This window comes from Staurois parvus, unplaced genomic scaffold (genome assembly GCF_062004578.1).
Source record: "Staurois parvus isolate SC_StPar_1 unplaced genomic scaffold, SC_StPar_1.0 ptg000006l, whole genome shotgun sequence".
Classification (NCBI taxonomy): domain Eukaryota; kingdom Metazoa; phylum Chordata; class Amphibia; order Anura; family Ranidae; genus Staurois; species Staurois parvus.
This window is the reverse complement of record NW_028317802.1, coordinates 10,071,318-10,087,050: the sequence shown is the minus strand read 5'-3', so window position 1 is coordinate 10,087,050 and position 15,733 is coordinate 10,071,318. Positions and strand designations below refer to the sequence as shown.

General features: G+C 41.0%; 1 protein-coding gene across 2 annotated transcripts in view; it reads right to left on the bottom strand.

Annotated features, from left to right (window-relative positions):
* Window positions 1-15,733, bottom strand: part of DIAPH1 (diaphanous related formin 1) — a 238,965-nt gene that overhangs the window by 105,446 nt on the left and 117,786 nt on the right. For both annotated transcript variants that reach the window (XM_089656710.1, XM_089656643.1), the window contains 3 exons: window positions 12,352-12,482; window positions 8,453-8,530; window positions 728-791 (listed from right to left, as the gene is read on the bottom strand). In XM_089656710.1, coding sequence (XP_089512836.1) covers window positions 728-791; window positions 8,453-8,530; window positions 12,352-12,482 — 273 coding nt within the window. The remainder of the gene's footprint in view (window positions 1-727; window positions 792-8,452; window positions 8,531-12,351; window positions 12,483-15,733) is intronic.

The window sequence follows — 15,733 nt, the reverse complement described above, 5'->3', positions numbered from 1 at the left end:
GCTGGTCCAAGAGTCTTTAACAGAATATTGTATTTCAAAATTTATATAACTATTAAATATCCATATTTCATTTCATTTTATTGTAATGACGAGCTCTAAGCCAATAATTTATGTGTTTTTAGGGCATTTCTGAGGTTTGTTCTAAGACAACGAATCTGTCTACAGAGCATAACAAAGGCATTTCTTCAAAATATGCCAAGTGTGGTAACCCACATCATGTAATGAGCCCTAACCATTCTGCCTGCTCTAAAACACTGTGGGGTATGCTCTGCTCACTAGTACAGCACTATACTGTGTTGTGCTTCAAAATTCAACATCTAATAGTGTTCGGAAATTAGGTTTTCTGGGGAAAACACTGCCAATTAGCAGCTAGTCAGCAAATCAGACTGTACCACAGAAAGAACCATTCAGATTCACATATTGAATGAGGCCTCTTGCATATGGGACACCTAAGCCCATTCAATGCAACTGCAGCCATATATCCTTTACCCTAGTGCAGCGTACAATCTTTCATTACCATGAATGGCTGTACACCGCTGCATTTATTGCATAAGGCAGTGCTTTCGTAATCATGAGTACACAGCCATTCATGTTAATGACAGGTTGTATGCTGCTCCTGGGCTGCTAGGGTAGTGGAAATACAGCTGCAGTTAGGCTGAATGGGCTCAGCTGACCCATGTACAAGAGCCCTAAATGTGATACACTTCAGGCCATTAATTATACTTACATTATTGTTCATGAAAGCCTTTAAACATCTGATGATTTCATGCTCACTTTTAGAGTCACGAGACCTATAATAAAGGATGAAGAAATAAATGATGATTTTAATAAATAAATCTTAGAACAAAAATGAATGGCTAATTTGTGTTTAGATGCTATTTTGTTCAGCAATTACCAGTTTACATACAGAAACATAGAAGAGTGATGGCAGGAAACGAGGACAAAGTGGTACGAGTTGAGTTTGCCCCATTTTTTGTTTTGTGTTTGTTTGTTTTTTATCGGCGTACAGATCTAGGTTTGAATCCACTTACACCCCAGACACATCAATCCATACTTTGAAATTGTGTGAGTTACAATGAAGTCACACGATTTCAAAGTCAGATGATATGCCGATTTCAGATACAGATGTCTAAATAAATCGCACCAAAAGTAGTGCATGCACTACATTAGAAATAGGTGCGGCTCCGACCAAGTTGGAACCTTACTAATATTTTCTTCAAGCAAAGAAGGATTAGAACCTCTCTGAAGTTTTCATTGCCACCTTTTTCCCCGCTTGAGAGATTTTTCTCAAGCGGGGAAAATATGGAAACTGCAGTTGCTCAGATTCTTCTGATAAAGCTAATTGCCTGGCTTTCTCTTCCGCATTTTTTGGTCAATGATTCTGAACAAGGAATCAGCAAGTAAAATCAGCGTGGGGGCAAACATCTGATATTGAGACAGTGGTTCAGACAATGCTGAAACTAAGGGATCATTTTGGAGATCATATTCACATAAAAAGGTAGATGCAGTAATAGCACAATTAAATTGTTAACTAGCTGTCTGATAGATAAGAGAACAATCAGGCGGAGCCTGAACATGGCGGCAGGGGAGAGCTCAATGTAGGAGCTCGTGGACGGAGCTCCGTTGTCTGACCTCCCCAGGCCTCCAAGCTTATCCCCTGAGGCATGTTAGAGCCCTGCGGCGGGGGACTTACCCGGTCTGAAGGCTCCCGGCGGAGGAGAGACAGATGCGGGTGAGGGAAGAGAGAGGAGCGGCTGGTGACTGGGGAAGAGAGAGTCCCTGGACGCTGGGAGACGAGAGGGGCCGGCGCGATCACGTGACCGGCCGCAAGGCACCTCTGGGAGATCAGGAAGCCGGCCGGCCGGCGTTTTGCGGGGAGAGAGCAGCGCCGACCTGTTTGCCGGGGGCCGACACACTCTCCCCCTATCCCCCTAGTAACCCAGGAGCCTAAAAGAATGTGGAAGGAGAACCATTGAGACCTGGACAAGGAGTCTGAAGAGACCCTGGGGAGTTCCCCCCCCATGAACAGACCCTCAGAGGAATCGACCGAAAAGGCACTCACTGGAAGAAGACATAGGAGGAGGGTGAGTGACAGATGTGAATTGCATTTGAAGATTTATTAGGCTGACATCCAAGAAATAGAGTGTATATGAAAGGGGGGACCCCTAGAGACTGTATAAAAGGTGGAAGAGGTTCGCAGAGAGAAGAGGAGAGGCTCGGGGGGAAGGAGGGGGAGAGGGGTGAAGGAAGAGGAGGAAGAGAAGAGAAGGAGAAAAACCAGCAGGGGGACAGGGCAGAGACTTGAAAGTTTAAAGAAATAATATCCCGCCCTACCCACAAATTTATAAAGGACTATAAGAAGGATAAGCGCCACAGAGAAAGATGAAAAACAAGAATGTAAAAGGAAGTGGGCTTAAAGGGTCCCAGACTGGCACAATTAAAAAATATACATCCCAAGGAAACGTAACCCCAGAAAGACCTCAGAGCAGACCTGAAAAAGGAGAAGCAGACCTTAGTATGGAAAGAAGCCCTAGAGTATCAATAGGCCCTGATACTAGTAACCAGCAAATATCAGGCAATACAGAGGCGGAAAAAGACCTACAAATACCTAATAAAAAGGAAATGGCAGAAATGTTTAAAGAACTGGAGAAAACAATAAAACAATAAATGGTAAACATTCGCAGTGATCTGGGACACCTCTTGGAGAGAGTTGAGGAAACGGAGGAGAAAGTTAAAGGTCAGACCCAGGCTATCTCTGAACTTGAAAAAGAACTAACTAATATAGGGAAAATCCAAGAAAAACTGTTATATAAGGCTGAGATACAAGAAAATAAAGACAGGAAAAGAAACATCTTGATACGTGGGGTCTCAGAAAACTTAAAGGGAGAAAGTCTGCAAGAGGTGGTTTGTAAAATATTTAACATTATAACAGACAGCTCTGAAATGGAAAGGTCTAAAATAGAAGGAACCTTTAGAAAAGGAAAAATCCTGAGAAACCTGGGGAAAGAAAGGCCGAGAGATATAATTGTTAAATTCTATGAACTTCGGGACAAAGAAAAAATCTGGAAGAAGACTAAGGGAAAATCAGTAATTAAGTATGAAGGAGGAGACATACAGATATATGCGGATCTGGCTCCAGAGACTTTGTGGAGAAGGAGAACTTTGAGACCCCTACTGGAAAGGTTGAAAGAACAAAATGTGCAATATAGATGGGGGACTCCCGAATGTTTAATAGGATGGAAAAATGGGACTACAGCATACCTTAGGTTTCCAGAAGATATGAAAAATTTTTGTGATAGTTTAAAAATTCAAAGAACGGAAATCCCTGGCTGGGAAGAAGAACAATGAGAAAGTAGAGCGAAGAGAAAAGAGAACTGGCAATGTGTGGGGGGGAGAGGTGGAGGGGGGGAGAGGGATGGGGAAAGAGAGAGGTTTTTTTTTTTTTTTTTTTTTTTCTCCTCCTCTCACCTTCTACCCCCACTCTATTGCCTTAGTTATGGATTTTTTCTTCTCTTTTCTGCCGGTGATAAATCCAGGGAGGCTTGGGAGGTTATGGGGAGGTTAGACAAGGGGAAAGTCGTCCATGGACGGAGTCTTAGCCCAAGGACCAAATCAAAGGTGGATTTTTAATCCATAAATGATTAGTAGGCAAATGTTAGGCCTAAAAAGAGGGGGGAGGGGAGGGGGGAGGGAGGGGGTTGGAGGGTTGGAAGGGTGGGAAATGGGAGAGGGAGGTTGTTTTTTCTGCAAAATAAAAGATGATATAAAAGCAAGTGAGAAGGGAGAAGGAGAGAGAAATAAAAAATATAGATGGAGGAGAAAAGAGGAAATTTAAGGAAGATGGAAGAGATTCAGTTTATAACATATAACATAAATGGGTTGAACTGTTCCGGGAAAAGATATAGATTATTTAAAGAATTACACCATAGAGATGCCTCAGTGATATTTTTACAGGAGACACATCTTGAGATAAGTTCAAATGTTAGGCTGAGGTCTAAAAATCACCCAACATGGTATTATGCAGATTCCCCGGTTAAAAGAGCAAAAGGGGTAGCAATAGGCCTGGCAAAGAACGTTAGGTTCGAGTTGGAAGACAGAAAAACAGACCCAGATGGGAGATTTTTGTTCTTAAGGGGCAAGTTACAGGAGATCGAGTGTACACTGGCTAACATTTACTGTCCTAATAAAAAACCGGAGGAGTATCTGAAAAAGGTGTTGAGGAAGTTGATGGACTTTAAAAAAGGACGTTTGATCCTGGCAGGGGACTTTAATTTTTGTATGGACCCACAAAGGGACGCCACCTCCCATATAAAGACAGAAGGAAGTAAGGCCCTGAAATTATTGAAAAAAGAACTACACATAAGTCAATTGGTAGATGCCTGGAGAATTACACACACGCAAGATAGAGATTATACTTTTTTCTCAAATATGCATAAGAGATATTCAAGATTAGATTATATATTAATAGAACATCAATTAATTGACCACCTGACCCAGGTAGACATAGAGACAATATCTTTGTCAGACCACGCTCCAGTTACTATGAAAATGGAATGGGGGAGAAGGAAAAGCGGAGGGCTGGGATGGAAATTGAATGAGACACTTTTAGTGGAAAGGGAAATAGCTCAGAAAATAGGGGAGGAGATCGAACGCTTTTTTAAGGAGAATCAGACAGGGGAGGTGTCAACAGCCACAGTGTGGGAGGCACATAAAGCTTATATAAGAGGAATATTAATGGCGATTGGGGCAAGAAAGAAAAAAGAAAGAAGGGAGAAAATGAATGAGCTCTTAGAAGAAATAGGTAAATTAGAACAAATACATAAGAATAGAATAACAAAAGAAATAGAGCTGAAGTTAAAAAAACAGAAGGAAGAACTGAAAGAAATGATAGAAGAGGAGAGGAGAAAAGTATATAATAGAGTTTTAAGTGAGAGATATAGATGGGGAGAAAGACCTGGAAAGTATCTGATGAGAGCCTTGAGGAAAAAGAAAAATAGAAATTATATAGAAAAAATAAAAGATGCTAAAGGAAACATGAAACACTCAAATAAAGATATCACCAAAGCCTTCATAGAATATTACAGGAAACTGTACAATATAAGCCCCTTGGAAGGTTCAGAAACTATAGACAGTGAGAAAAATCAGAAAAGAAAGAAATATCTGGAAATGGCTAGGTTATTAAAATTAAATGAGGATCAACTAAACTCCCTAGATGCAGATATCTCACAGGAAGAAATAAAACTAGCATTAAAGGGGACAGTGTCGGGGAAAAGCCCAGGTCCAGATGGTTATACAGTGAGATACTATAAAAAATTTTGTGAAATCTTAGTACCAAAACTCAAAAACTACATGAATGCACTAGGTGGAGAGATGGAAGTAAGAAGAGAATCACTACAAGCCCAACTCGTGCTCATTCAGAAAGAGGGAAAAGATCCCTCTCAGTGTTCTAGCTATAGACCTATTTCACTATTGAACACAGATACTAAGCTGTACGCAAAAGTCCTAGCAAACAGATTGAAAGAGCTAATGCCTGGATGGATACATGAGGATCAGGTGGGTTTTGTTCCAGGGAGGGAAGGAAAAGATAATGGAGTACGATCATTGATGCTAATCCAAAAGAGTAAAAAGGGAAAAGAACCGGTGGTACTACTGTCTATAGATGCTGAAAAAGCGTTTGATAGGGTAAACTGGAGATTCATGATGGATACTCTGGAAGCTTTGGGAATCGGGCCTAGGATGAGAGAGTGGATAGGAAAGCTGTACAGATACCCCTCGGTGGTCATTGGGGTAAATGGGGAGAGGTCAGAACCCATTGAGATGTCAAACGGAACAAGACAGGGATGCCCATTGTCCCCATTGCTGTATGTTATATCTCTAGAACCTCTATTGTCAACAATAAGATTGAATAGAGACGTAAAGGGAATCCTGATAGGAGATACGGAACATAAAGTTGCTGCCTTTGCAGACGACTTGTTGTTCTATGTAGGAAACCCCAGGATAACACTTCCAAACTTAATGAAGTCACTAAAGGAGTACGGAGAACTATCAAATTTAAAGATAAATCCAACAAAAACGGAGATTCTAAATATAAACATCTTAAAAAACGAAAAAGAAAAGATACAAAAAGAATTTCCCTTTAAATGGAAAGACAGAGATATAAAATATCTAGGAGTAAAACTCACAGCCTCACATAAACATCTATATAAACTAAACTATATTACACTGATTAATGAGATTAGAGATGAATTAAAAAGATTGGAGGGAGGAACCCTGACATGGATGGGTCGTATTAATCTGGTAAAAATGGTAATAGTACCAAAAATCATATATAGATATCAAATGATCCCAATTAAACTCCCAGAGATTTTCTTTAAAATAATTAAGAAATTGATAACAAGATACATATGGAGGAATAAAAAACCAAGACTGTCATACGAACTGCTAAGTAGGAGGAAAGAAAGAGGGGGTTTAGGGCTCCCAGACTTTAAAAGATATTACAAAGCGGTAATACTGGCAAGAACCATAGATTGGATATTTAATAATAAAAAAAGCTGGGTGAGAATAGAGAATGAACTCAGTGGAATAGACTTGGGAAGAATGATATGGGTGCCAACACAGTATAGGGGTTTAAATGACAATGTAAATACATACACTTTGAATGTTTTAAAGATTTGGGATAACTTACACAGAAGTATGAAATGGACTTTTAATTCTACACTGATTCCACTAAAAAATACAGAGTTTTTCCCCCCAGGTAGAGAAGAAATAGGAGGGAAGTGGTTTAAAAAAGATAAGGTGCAATTAGGAGATATCTTGGTGGGAGACGAAATAGGAGCATTTGGCGAATTGAAAAAAAAAGAGGGAGAGATTTTCACTAAATTAGATGAATGGCGGTATTTCCAATTGAGGTGTTTTGTCGGAAGTTTGCCAAGACCTTTAAGGACAAGAGACAATTGGAACTTGTTCGAAAAGACATTGGGAACACAAGGTGATGGGAAACACGGGATTGCTAGAGTTTATAAAATACTCACTGAACTAGACACAAACACGAAACCAACATACTTAACAAAATGGGAAATGGATATGGGAGTTGTGATAGATGAGGAAAAGCAGAGGAGAATGTATAGATTAACTCACGAAAATGTCTCTATGAGAGAAGTAGAGATGAACTATAAGTGTTTGACAAGATGGCACATTTCACCAATAGTAGAAAATAAGATGTGTGGAGAGAGTACACCGCTGTGTTGGAGGGGATGCGGAGAAATAGGCACAATATACCATATTTGGTGGGGATGCCCAAAAATCCAGATATTCTGGAAAACAATAATCCACTTAATAAGAAAATTGACAGGAATAGATATAAATCTAGATCCAGAAGTATGTATCTTGCACATCACGGATATAACGGTAAATAAATATAAAAAATCAGGGATATGGTACTATATAAACGCTGCAAAAGCCCTGATACCCAAGTTCTGGAGGCAAATAGAGGCACCAAAGGAAGAGGACTGGATTGAAAGAGTCGAGCAGATTAAAAAGATGGAAAGGTTGTGCCATACCCAAGAAGATAAGATGGAGGTTTATTATGGGAAATGGGAGAACTGGGAAAAAGCTAGATTATATATGAGATGTAGGAAAGAATAAAGATAACAGAAAAATTTCCACTTGCTGATACAAGAAGACGCAGAGAAAAGATAGAATAGGCAGAGGGGATACGGGGTGGGGGGTGGAGAAGGGGGGGAAAGGTTGCATAGAGTATATAAAGTAGAAATGTTGGTTAATATAATATTATAGAATATATTTTTATATATATATATTTATATTGTGATGATGAAATGTAATTAAAATGGAAAATTAATAAATATTTAAATTATAAAAAAAAAAAAAAAAAAGATAAGAGAACAATCAAGTCAGGAAATTAGGCCCTACCTTCCCAATAACCCCTTTTGGCTAGTTGTACTTCACAGTGAATTAGTAGTTCAATAACTAACTCATGATATTTAGACCTCATGCACACATCAACTAAAAAACGCCCTTTTCAAAGGCCTTTTACATTTTTTTTGTCTCTAAATGCCCCTAAGTTAGCCTATGTGTCCATGTACACAGGCATTTATAGGAGTTTAGAGGCAGAAATCTGAATGCACCAAAATTGTATTCAGAAGAGGAGTGTTTGGGCAAAAAAAAAACCTTGTGCACCAAAATGTAGGTATGTTTAGCACTTGAGTATTTATTTTAATGGCCACAATAAATGAATATTCTGGCAAATGAAATGAACAAACACCCAAATGCTTGACGCATATGAACCCTTCTAAAGGCGCCAAAAACATATTTGAAAAATGCGACTTTAGGCCCGTTTTTAGCCCTACTTTTCTGAAAGGCATTCATAAGGTCACAGTGTGCATGAGGCCTTATACAATGGAGAGCATTAAAACATCCAAATGTCCATACTTACATTGAATGATCTTCTTGTAGCCTCCTGAGGATTTCCAATAGACAGGAAAGACCTTCTGCACCAAAATTCTGTACCCAGCTATAACAAAAAATATAAAAGATAAATGGATAGATCAGCAATGTTAACTTAATATTTCACAATACAGGTCAGGGTAAAAGGCATGCCAAAATGGCAAGTGGTTTAAAATGAATAGGACCACACTGGAAAATAAAATTTAAAAAAAAAATAACTTATGGCAGTGATTACTAGGAAAAGTTTTACAAAAAATAATAGATCAGCTTTAACTTATTTTAAAGATTTTTAGCCACGGTGCGAATGGCAGTGGCAGGAATCTGAGTAGTTTGCTGCAGTCGCCAAGCCCGTACAGTACATTATAATGACAGGTTACTGGGTGCTGCAGCTATTCCTGACTGTTCACACAGTCAGTGATTATCGCGGTGATGGCTGCTAAACACATACTTTGTGTGCATTCAGCAGCGATCACCACAGGTAGTTGCCAGTTGTGTGAAAAGCCACAAACAGCGGCAGCTACTAGCAACTTACCATAAAAGTGTACTATACAGGCTTGGTGGCTCCAGGTAACAGATTCCTGCTGCTGCCATTCACCGTGGCTTCCAAATAGAAGGAACTATTCTATTAGGAACTACAACTTCAAAACATATATTGGTAACTACCACCTTAGAACTATGAATTAGGAACTGCAGGAACTGAGACACTATTCTCCAATTCTACTGCATGGTACAGGCGGTGCTGTCTTGACCAGAGCATTGGCTGGTGTTCATTTCTGGAGCATCTATGTAGAAATGGCTTGGTCCATTTATGCCAGAAGGTGCAGTTATTGGGGCTGATCTGAGGCCTGGAGGTGCAGGAATTGGGATTGATCTGAGGTGTGAAGGTGCAGGAATTGGGGTGGGCTGAGGTGTGAAAGTGCAGGAATGGAGGTGATCTGAGGTGTGCAAGTGCAGGATTTGGGGTGAGCTGAAGTGTGAAGGTGCAGTAATTGGGGTGATATGAGTTGTAAGGGTGCAGGAATTGGAGATGATCAAAGGTGTAAAGATGCAGGTATTTGGGTAATCTGAGGTGGGAAAATGCAGGAATTGGGACTGATCTGAGGACTGAAAAGACAGGAATTAGGGCTGATCTGGGTTGTGAAAATTATTATTTTTTATTATTATACAGTATTTATAAAGCGCCAATAGTTCGCTCAGCGCTGTACATTACAAAGGGGGGTGCATGAAGGAATTTGGGTGAACTGAGGTTTACAGGTGCAAAAATAGGGACTGATCTGAGGTGTGAAGGTGCAGAAATTGGAACTGACCTGAGGTGTGAAAGTGCAGGAATTGGAGCTGATCTGAGGTGTGAAGGTGCAGGAATTGGAACTGACTTGAGGCGTGAAAGTGCAGGAATTTGAGCTGATCTGCAGTGTGAAGCTGCAGGAATTGCAGCTGATCTGAGGCTTGGAGGTGCAGGAATTGGGGCTGAGCTGAGGTGTAGAGATGCAGGGATTGGGGCTGAGCTGAGGTGTAGAGATGCAGGGATTGGGGCTGAGCTGAGGTGTAGAGATGCAGGGATTGGGGCTGAGCTGAGGTGTAGAGATGCAGGGATTGGGGCTGAGCTGAGGTGTAGAGATGCAGGGATTGGGGCTGAGCTGAGGTGTAGAGATGCAGGGATTGGGGCTGAGCTGAGGTGTAGAGATGCAGGGATTGGGGCTGATCTGAGATGTGAAGGTGCAGGAATTGGGGTAATATGAGCTGTAAGCGTGCAGGATGGAAATGATATGCAGAGAAATGGAGGCATTTATGTGATCTGAGATGTGAAAATGCTGGAACTGGGACTAATCTGAGGCCTGAAGGCGCAGAAATTGGGGCTGATCTGGGTTGTAAGAATGCACAAATTAGGGTAACCTGAGGTGTGAAGGTGCAGATATTTGGACTGATCTGAGGTGTGAAGGTACACAAACTGGGACTGATCTGAGGTGTGAAGGCACAGGAATTGGGGTGATAAAATGAGTGGAACTTATGAAATCAGGTTGGACTCAAACACCTGAAGACTCCTGAACCTCTGCCATCAACCTCAGTCAATAGGAATGTTACCTACACTTAACTAAACAGTGTATGAAATATGGAAGTATTGAACTGGGTTTTAAAAAGGAGGTAACTGTTTTAGTTTTTAATGACTGTAATCTTTTAATATTCAATTCAATGGGGCTGATCTGAGGTCTGGAGGTGCTGGAATTGGGGCTGATCTGAGGTCTGGAGGTGCTGGAATTGGAACTGATCTGAGGTATGAAAGTACAAGAATTCAGGTGATCTGCTGGGTGAAGGTGCAGGCATTGGTGTGAGATGTGAAGGTGCTGGAATTGGAGTGATCTGAGGCCTGGAAATGCAGGAATTGGAGCTGATCCGAGGTGTGAAAGTGCAGAAACTGTAGCTAATCTGAAGAGTAAAGCTGAAGGAATTGGGGCTGATCTGAGGCCTGAAGAAACAGGAATTGGGGCTTTCTGGGGTGTGAAAGTGCAGGAATTGGAGTGATCCGAGTTGTGAAGGTGTAGGAGTTGTGGCTGACCTGGGGCATGAAAATGCAGAAACTTGGGATGATCTGAGGCCTGAAGAAACATGAACTGGGCCTGATCTAGGGTGGAAAAGTGCAGGATAAGAGGTGGTTGGAGGCGTGGAATCGGGGTTGCTCTGGGGTGTGAAAGTGCAGGTATTGGGATGATCTGAGGTGTGAAGGTTCAGGAGTGAAGACTGATTTAGGGTTTGAAGATGCAGAGATTGGGTTTGATCTGAGAGAACTTTATTAGGGTGACCACTATCACCTCACACTTCATTTCCAACTGTATATGTAACTCACACAAGTCCTCGGTTGACGTATTAATTTCATCCTTACTACACTTGCCTCACAGCACGTGTTCTGGTAAAAGAAGTAAATTACCATTTACCATCCTTGAAAGCTCAATGCTTTCTTCCTATTATTCTAATAGTTTTCAGCATTAACTGTATAAAAGCCCTACTCCACCTTTGAGGTTTAATACCCATGGGTGATTCAGTTAAGGAAAGGGGAGGAGGGAAAGGGTCTTAGAAAATATGGAGTGGGTTTTAAAAAGGAGGTAACTGTCTTAGTTTTTAATGACTGTAATCTTTTAATATTCAATTCAAATAAATAAAGTGATTTTTTTTTTTATTGCAAGGTTCTCACTTTCCTTCCCTGAGCTAAAATGCTTTACTGTTTTGAGAATTAAAGTCGTTCTAAAGGTTGAAGCATGAAGGTAAAAAAACCTCTGTGCACACCTCCCCCCTCAGCCCCCCCCCCCCAATACCTGAGCCCCTTCTTGCTCCAGCAGCTGCTTTCCCAGGTCTCTTCCTCCTCATTGGCTGAGACAGCAGCGGGAGCCATTGAGTCCCACTGATGTTAATCACAGATAGTGAGGAGGGAGTGGGGGGCAGGGCCAATCCATACTCTGTCTCTCTCATAGACACACAGAGGTGGCTCAGGAGCAAGCATGCAAGGAGCTTACTCTGGTGGCACTCAGCAGGGGGGAGGAGCCAGGAGCGCCAGCAGGGTACCTGAGAAAAGGAGGATTGGGGCTGCTTTGTGCAAAACCATTGCAAAGCGCAAGTATGACATGTTTTTTATTTATTTTTAAAGAGCGAACCTTTAATATCACTTTAAGCTGTTTAGTTAAGTGTAGGTAACATTCCTATTGACTGAGGTTGATGGCAAAGGTTCAGGAGGCTTCAGGTGTTTGCATCCAACCTGATTTCATGAGTTCCACTCATCTTATCGGTGAATCCTCCTTACAAGCGATAATGAACTGCTGCAGAAAATAAACATCTCCCGGTGTAACTTTAATTTGGGAAATCTGAGAAATTCAGTTCATCCAATCCACCACTGCTTACCTGACTGGATTGTTATTGAGGGACACTCTCAAAGATTCTAAACAGGCCAGAAGATTTGCATCATTAAGTCCAGATTTCAAATCCTGGATATACATTTGTGCTGACCTGGTACTTTCCTTCTTATTCATTCCCTGTATTATAAGACACAAAAACAAGGTAAATAAGAGTCTACTGTAGTGCACAGAAAAGATGTTGTAACATTAGACACAGTTTATAGGTTTTACATTTACAATCCATATATTAAAAGGCATTATTCCCAACTACTGTATTCTAAAAGCAAGAAAACCCATATGCTACCTGGCTAGTGAGTAGTTTCAGAGGTTGGGAAATGAGAAAGCACTGATATAGTTGGCAGAACTATTTCATTATTTAAGCCATTTAAATAAATTCGATCTCCAGTTTTCTGTACTTTAGAACCATTTTAAGGCAAAGAACATTGTATAAAGTCTTAATGCATTCTTTATACCCCTTATATTTAACCAAGTCTTCACTTAATCCAGAGCTGTGCCCATCAGCAGATGCTCTCTCCTCTTCTCCCAGCTCTCACAGGCTATGCTGAGGCAACGGAGACTATGCCAGTCAAATCCTAGGACAAAGGAGTGGGGAGTGCGGCTGAGCCATGTGGTCTGTGTTTACGCACACAGGCACTATGGTCTGAGACTAAATCTGCAGGTGTGCCACAATAGGAAAGCGGCTCCCTTTGGTGGTACACCAAGAAGAGGAGGAGCCAAAAGACCCAAGAAGAAGAGGTCCAGGGCCACTTTGTGCAACTCCAGGTAAGTATAAACCTACTTGTTATTTAAAAAAGAAACTTTTAATTTACAATCATTTTAACTGGTTTAGCGCCACCCTGTAGCAGAAATACTGCTATAGGGCGGCAGTGGTGTGCAAAATCACATATATACACGTGCTTATGCACTTCTGGCTAGGGGGCGCGCACCAATCGTGGCTGTCAATCATCGGGTCCCAGCCAGTGATTACGTGCCGCTGCCCGGTGATTGCCGAGGATCTCCAAGGGGGGGGGGGGGTTTAAACTGTTAGTAAACAAAACAGTTCTCTTCTAAATTTATGACCAAATTTGATTTTTACATTTTTTTACTGGATATTTTTTATAGCAAGTTGTCAACAATATTGTTTATTTTTTCAAAATTGTCGATCTTTTTTTGTTTATAGCGCTAAAAATAAAAAGTGCACAGGTGATCAAACATCACCGAAAGAAAGCTCTATTCGTGGGGGAAAAAAAAGGTGTAAATTTCATTTGGGTGCAGCATTGCATGACCATACAATTGTCAGTTAAAATAATACAGTGCATCACCGCAAAAAATGGCTGATACTTTATTCATTAGAAAGAACATTGGCACGTGAGGAAAGTTAAAGCAGTATTAAACCCAACTTCAAAACTTTGCCCTATTTTAAAGTGGAAGTAAACGCAATTTGTATCTTTTACCTACTGGTAAGCCTTTAATAATACCTGTAGGTACTGTATATATATCCTATATGTGCACTGTTTAGCAGATAGTTACCGTAGAACTGCTGGTGATGTCATTGGTGCATGCGCACTGCACTCTCAAAAAACAGCGAGCTGGCCATTCAGAGAGTCGTGCAGTGGCCGAAACTCCCAATAAGCCAGATGACCGCACCTTGTGAACCCAGGAGGAAGACCGGGTAAAGATGGAAGTCTTTATTTATATTTTGTGGTTTACAACCGCTTTAAAGCTTATAAATGTTTGATTTGTAAGTGCCTTTGAAATCGGTGCCATTTAAAAGATTTAATCGATGATTTCACATGCGCATGCTCAGTTCATTGTGCATTCACAGCACACTACATGTGTCATGATTGCAGAAAGTACTGTGTCAGGATGATGACTCCCTTGTGTATGCCCAAGAGTGATGTCATCCTGGTCTAGCCATACAAGTGGCCAGAGAGCACAAAACAAGAAGGGAGACTGGGCGAAGATGGAAGTACCAGGAGCAGTGACAACTCGACGCTGGAGGGCTTTGCCAATATGTGGTGCATACTAGCACATTATGCAACCACTTGAACAAGCTCAAAAAAAAAAAAAGAAAAAGTGAAGTTTAATACTGCTTCAAAATGTTAAGTTTGCTAACCAGTGGATAGCCAAACAATGAATTACACAGTGCATGGAAGAATATAAACACTTAAGGTGTGTATATATATATATATATACATACACACACATATAGATATAGAGTGAGCAAGCAAAGTCAGTATCTAACTACCTGAGAGTGGAGCAAATAGGTAGAAGCCCTCATACCTTATGACATGTCTCTAATTACAGTCCTGGTATGTTTTCATTAAAAAGAAATTGCCAATGTATAGATGAGGTTACCTACACTGCTGGTGGTAGATGGCATATATTGCTATCCTTCTGACTGGACATATAAAATAGAAGTTTCTTACTTTGTGTTCTTCTATAGGATGAGATATAAAGTCCTCCTTGTTAACTGGTTGTTTATTTACATTTTAACCATTTCCCGACCAACCTGTAGCAGAAATACTGCTACAGGGCTGCACAAAATCACGTATATATACACACGTGATTTGCATTTCCGGGTAGGGGGCACACCCCACCCTACCCGCGCCGCCATTGGTGGCTAAGGATGTCAGTCACCGGGTCTCCGCCAAAGATTCCCCGGCGGCACCCGGCAATCGTCGTGTAAAGCTGACAGGGTAGAGACCTGTGCCTGTGTATAAACACGTCTCTCGCCTGCCAGCAAGGACATGCTGCTTTGTATTGCTCTGCACAGCAGAGCAATACAAAGCAGCATGTTTACATGGTAAAACACAGAGCACACTATTTAAAACTCAACACAGTACACTGTTAAGCCTTTGATCGCCCCAGATGTTAACCCCTTCCTGCCCAGTGTCATTAGTACAGTGTTGGTGCTTTTTATTAGCACTGATCACTGTATTAGTGTCACTGGGGATGTCAGTGGCAGTTAGTCCCCACACAGTGTCAGAACGCCCGCAGCAGTCCTGCAATACGTCGCTGATCACCGCCATTACTAGTATTAAAAAAAATACAAATTCCAGTATATATACACCAGCATTTGTAGATGCTATAACGTTCACATAACCAATTAATTTACACGTATTTGGATTTTTTTTTTGCAAGACGTAGCAGAATACATTTTGGCCTAAATGAATGATGAAATTTGATTTTTCCATTTTTTTTTTACTGGATAGGTTTTAGCGCAAAAAATAAAAAATGCAGAGGTGATCAAATACCACCGAAAGAAAGCTCTATTTTGTAGGAAAAAAATGACATATTTCATTTATGTACAGCATTGCATGACCGCATAGTTGTCAGTTAAAGTAACAGCGCCATATCGCAAAAAATGGCCTGGTCAGGAAGGGGGG